Source organism: Erpetoichthys calabaricus, chromosome 11 (assembly GCF_900747795.2).
Source record: "Erpetoichthys calabaricus chromosome 11, fErpCal1.3, whole genome shotgun sequence".
NCBI classification, from domain to species: domain Eukaryota; kingdom Metazoa; phylum Chordata; class Cladistia; order Polypteriformes; family Polypteridae; genus Erpetoichthys; species Erpetoichthys calabaricus.
The window spans coordinates 98,362,224-98,368,223 of NC_041404.2; the positions used below are offsets into that span (position 1 = coordinate 98,362,224).

Sequence of the window (6,000 nt, forward strand, 5' to 3'; positions counted from 1 at the left end):
AAAATATTTTTTGGTGATGCTAATGAGTAAGTTTAATACATGCATAAGATAAAATAAGATGATGCCCAGTCCATGATGATCATGTCATACTTTATAAACACTGTTGAAATTGCAACATAATTCAAATGTTGCTCAAAATGGTTGTCTATGGTAGTATTTAAAACAGCATGATGTGGGGGCATTGGATTATCCCAATCAATGGGTAAAAGTGAATAGCTAATAGACAGTCATAACATAACCTGCACTACTGTCAAAGTACAAAAGCAGAGTTCGATCATCAAACATTGGAATCTACTGGCCAGAAGAGTATTTCAGATTTTAGTTATATTTATAAATATTATGAATTATCCATCTACTACCAAAACCATTTAATCCATTCATAACATGAATTGCTAATAAAGCAAGATACTGTATGATAGAAAAAACTGAATAAATTTACTGAAGCATACTCTTGATTCTTTATTTGGCATAGATAAAAATTTAACAAGTCTGAACTGACCTTTCCTATGTTTGAGGGATGTGAATAAATTGGTGTTTCAAAGAAAAATCATCACGAACAATGAGGGACATTAACCTAAAGTGTGTGAAATGTGTTTGTGAGATTGTGTGTTGTGTTCAGGTGTCAAGAGACAGACATATCCAATTTTCCTCTTTCCTCTTGCAAATGTTGACGGCATCCAACATATATACAAGTGTGCACACAGGATTCGATATAAAACATTCTGAAGTTAAAATCCATACCTAACACCTTGATCTCAACTGGGTCACAGTTGTTGAGCTCAGTCATGCCTTGGATCTCAGTAAAGTAATATAGTCTCCACTTTCAAAGCCATGTCGTGCTTCATCAAGACAAGTTACAACTCCTGCTTCATCCTTAAAACAAAAATATAAACAACGGATGTAAAACTATATTTTAAAAATATTACATATGGGGTAAATTGGAAGACAAAGAAAAGCATTATGCTTCAGACAGAAAATGCTCTCTAAAGGGTTCTAAAGTCTTACCAGTATGAAGTCTGAAAAATTTCACTATCCCAATCACCATCCCCCCCAAAAATCCATCAATACATTTCCTGAAGCAGTTACCTTCATTACAAAATTGCAATTATAAACCAGATTCTACCTTACATGCACCAGGCAGAAGTTAGAAACAAAGCTTAGACAAGAAACTATAGCACTGTACATACTCATACACACATTCAGGTGTTTATACTGGACTCAAGAGTTGCAATTTAATATAACCAACAAGCCAGTGGGGGGAAGCAGAAGCAGCAGAAGGAGGAGTACTCGAGAAAGCCAGTGCAGATGCTGGTGGAACATGCAAACTGAACTTTCCAGTTATAAGGCAGCAGACCAAAGGCGATGCCACCACAGAGTAGAAGACAGGTTAACCTGTAAATTGTCGTCTTTTGGCTTAGTTGAACCATGTACAGTACCCTGTAAAAGTTCTCAATTGATCTGAATATATTCCTCCTCTACCTAACTTGAAAGCTTTGGGACTGTGAGGAAACTGGAGTGCCTCAAAACCCATGCAAACACAGTGAATGCATGTAAACTCAACACAAGGATGACCCAGGACACAAGCCTTGGTCTTTCTACTGTGAGAAAGCAGTGCTACCACTGCACCAGTGTGTAGTCCTTTACTGAATAATTTCAAGGAAGTCTATTCACAGCACAACAGTCAACATATGTCTAACTTTCCTCTACTTTGAACATTTCAAATGTATGGTGATGTAACCCATAACTAACTCATGTAAAAAGAAGTATTTTCCTTAACTTTTATTTACTCAGTATAAAACGGTTTTTTAATGGACTGGAATGCTGCCTTTGTAAATTATTGGAAAAATACAGCACAAACAACAGGCCTTGCAGGAAAAGGAGCATAAGTTTACCTTCCTAAACCCAAGATCACAATTTTTGTAAAAGCCCCCCCCCCCACCCCCCAACTCCCAGTTACAACATTACACAAGTTCATGAAGCTTCCAGCACGATGAGTGTTGCTAGTGTCACTTAAAATCATCGAAGTCCAGCTTCCTCATGATTAATTCTGCATAGAGGTTGAAAAGAAAAGGAGTGAGAATGCATCCTTGCCTTGCACCTTTTTTGATCTTGAACCGTTCTGTGTCTCCATACCTGGTTTACACTGCAGCTTCTTGACCATAGTAGTGATTTGATTAACCTAATCAGGTGCACTGACACTCCTACCTCACTCAGTGCTTCCTAACACTCATCATGCACAACAAAATCACAAGCTTAGGTATAATCAATGAAGGACAGGTGTAGCTTCTTCTGGTACTCCCTTGCCTTTTCTATGATCCACCTCAAGTTTGCGATGTGATCTCAGGTCCCTCTGCCCTTACAGAATCCAGCTTGGATGTCAGAAGTTCTCGATAAAGGATGTTGCCCATGTGTCTCTGAATGATCTTTTAGAAGCACACTGCTGGCATGGGTCAGGGTGATTGTTCTATAGTTGGCAGAGTCCCTGGCATCGCCCTTCTCCGGCAGTGGGATTAAAACTGATCTTTTCCAGTCCTTTGGCCACGTGCAGGTCCTCTAGATCTTCTGGCATAGTGCTATCAATGTGGCTCTTAGCACTGATTTGAGCAGCTCTGCAGGATTCCATCAATGCCAGGTGCTTTGTTGTTTGGCAGCTGCCTCAGCACCCAATCCACTTCACTTTCCAATGAGTCTGGTTCTGCTTCCTCTTGACCCCCAAGCTCTTCAGGGTAGTCAATGCTAGTGCTGATGTGGTAATTCCACTGTGTACTCTTTCCACCTTTGCTTGATATCCTGTTGAGTGCGAATTTTATTCTCATCATGGTCTTTGATGGTTGATTGGCGTGCAGAGTGAAGCTTTTCATTTGTTTCACCATAGTGAATAGTTCCCTGGTGTGGCCTTTCTTATATGCTTCTTTGAGTTTTGTGCATCGAGCATTTAAGAAGTTCTTCTGGTGTTCCCTGGCTTCTCTTTGGAAAATTGCATTGACTTGCCTGACTTCATTCAATCTGCCCTTAGCATTTGCCTCTCTCCTCTTAGCGATTTGGAGTGTGGTTGCAATTAACCAGCTCCCACAACATACTGGCTTCTTGTATGGTACATGCTTCTGAGCAGTTTCAGTGATGGTTCCTTTCATCTCTGCCTAAATTTCGTCTGGGCCCACGTCTTCCTGCCTGAGCAGGTTGAACCCGTTACTCACTTCGGTTGCATACTACACAGGAATCTTACTAACATCAAACTTGCTCTGCATGTCCGGATGCTTGATTTTACATAATCTGACCCTGACTTCAGCTACACAGATTTGGTGATCAGATGCAGTCTGCACATAGAAAGTGTTTTCACAGAAAAAAAATCGATCCCTTCCATTTTTGATGACAGATGTTGTAGTTGATCTGGTTATGATGCTGCCCATTTGGGGATGTCAAAGTGTAGAGCTGCTGCTTCAGTTGAATGAAGTTGGTGACTCTAAGCTTGTTCTCTTGGCAGAACTTCACAAGGCAGTCCCTAGCTTCATTCCTCTCTCCTAGGCTGTGCCTGCAAACTCCTCCTCATCCTCTCCTCCTCCAACTTTGGCATTTTAAGTCACCCATAATGTATAGATGATGCCCTTTCTTGGGGTTCTATCGAGTGAACTTTGGACCTGGGCATAGAAGTCCTCAGTGTTCTGCTCTGATGCGTCTGCTATTGGTGCATAGACTTGAATGATGGTCAAATTCAGAGGTTTCCCTCCGATATGGATGGACATGACCCTATCATTGATGTACTGGGGGCTCTGTATGCACCTTGCGATCCTTTTGTTGGCCACAATGGCAATTCTTTCTTCTTTCTGTCTCACTGCCTGAGTAATAAATGGTGTACTTGTCTAAGCTGAAGCCTGCAGATCCAATCCAGTGCAGTTCACCGATTCCAACTAGGTCTATACTTGTTCTTTCCATTTTCCGTTTGATAATGTCCAACTTTCCAATGTACATCCCTCTCACATTCCATGTTCCAATAGTTTGTAATTTATAAAGTGACACTTACAACACAGACCATCTCAAAGGAGTCTACATAGAATTTTCCACAACAGATTGCAACCTAAACATTGGAGGCGTGGGGAATTACTTCACAAAACATTTGTGGGAAAGCTGCCATTTCATCACTTTTCCCTGTGATCACACTATTGCTAAATAAGGTGCAATGCTTTTTTGCCAACCCCCTAAAAAAACTGAGCTCAGAATTCAAATTCAGCTGTGTCTGCTATACTTGTAGGCTGGTAATTTAGTTGTTTCTTCCAGGTTATATCTTATGTATAATTTAAGTTACCACACAGATGCATATCATAGGTGCATTAATGCAAAGGAAGATGTTCCGATTTGCTTAGAAAAAACATTCATGACTGAAGTTTACGGGTCATAAGTCTGGGCACTGCCCATAACACTAACTAATCATCCAAGAAAGTAATTCTCATAATCTCCAGTTATTTACGGCATATCTTTGCCCCATAACGCATGCTGTACTAGGTATATTTTCTTCTGAATAGTCAATGTTTTAGTATATTTTACCCTTCCTGATCTCCTCAGTTTTTGCTTACTCATAACACAATTGTTTCTGATCTCCTGATCAAGAGTAACCAAATTACACTGTTTTTAAATAATCATTCGATTTACTGAAGGATGAAGGAAAAAAAATCACCAACACCTAGAAAGACCAGTTTTAAAAAGTAAGTCCCACCTAAACATAACACTTGATGCCACCTTTAGCAACAACAACCCCAATCAAACGTATCTCGTTAACAGGCATCACTGTGGAGAAATTTAGACCCACTCTCCTCTACAGAATCACTTTTGTCACGCCATAACATCTAAAATGGGTTCAAGTCAGCACTTAAACTAGGCCACACCAAACCCCCACCTCCCTCAAGCCATTTGGAGGTGGACTTGCTCTTGTGCTTCAAATCATGTCCTGCTGCGTAATTTTTTTGATTTGATATACTTTGTTAATCGCAAGGAGAAATTATCTTTTTGCATAACCCTTGGGCATTGAAGCACAGGGGCAGCCATTATACAGCAGCCCTGGAGCAATTTTCAGTTAAAGGCCTTGCTCAATGGCCTAAAAATATAGGTTCTTCTTCTGGGATTTGAAATAGTAACCTTCCAGACACCAGCACAAATCATTTGACACAGAGCCACCACTCCACCTTAAGTTTCAGATTACAGACTGATGACTAGACATTCTCTTTCAATACCTTCTGCTAGGAAGCTGAATTCATGGGTCCCTCAAAATTGGAAAGTCTGTGGTAAAAGCGATCTGAGGACGCTGTGACATTGCACAAGTATCTTTCTCTTTTTTTTTTCCCCCCAAACAATGCATTCAAGCTCCAAGCAGGGGCAGATGCATGTGATAGTGTTTACGGATGCTGATGAGGTAATTGTCGGAGCCCACATGCAGCTCAGCTGATTTCCACATTACCACTCTGGAGTTTCATATCTAAGACGCCTGCACCCGGTGAAGAATAAAAATTACCCGAGTAGCAAGATCCAGAGAGGGAGGATTGGTGCGATAGTGTGGAGGGGCAAGCGGCAGGAAAAGGCCGCAAGAGTAAGCAGTCAAAGCACATGGACCAGGGTCGTTCCCACTGGAAGAAGCAGGAAAATTGCAGGAGAAAGGAGCAGGGTTCGTGGGGTTCCTTGCTGAAGGCCATGAGAGGGTGGTAGGAACACAAGCCACTTTTAGAAAGATACAGATCCATACAGTATTTTAATCTGTGGATTTTAACGATTTGGATTATTTATTTACGAGCTTTAAACCACTACTTTTTTATCTAGGGAGATTTATAAATTCATTTATTCAAAAAACACTGCATTGCATCTTTTTTCAAACACTGCTTTGTTTTTTTTAATAAAAACAATCTACCCATTTGCACCTACTCTTGCTGCTGTTATGTGTCTCTCCCTCTCCCTCCCCCCCAATCCAGTCCATCCTTAATTTATGACTATCGATTTCTTGGACTCAAGGGAGTA

At 40.7% G+C, this 6,000-nt stretch overlaps 1 protein-coding gene across 1 annotated transcript in view; it reads right to left on the reverse strand.

Moving 5' to 3' along the window:
* Positions 1 to 6,000, reverse strand: part of uba1 (ubiquitin-like modifier activating enzyme 1) — a 331,255-nt gene that overhangs the window by 143,756 nt on the left and 181,499 nt on the right. Inside the window, 2 exon segments of the mRNA XM_051933534.1 lie at positions 742 to 807; positions 810 to 873. Coding sequence (XP_051789494.1) covers positions 742 to 807; positions 810 to 873 — 130 coding nt within the window.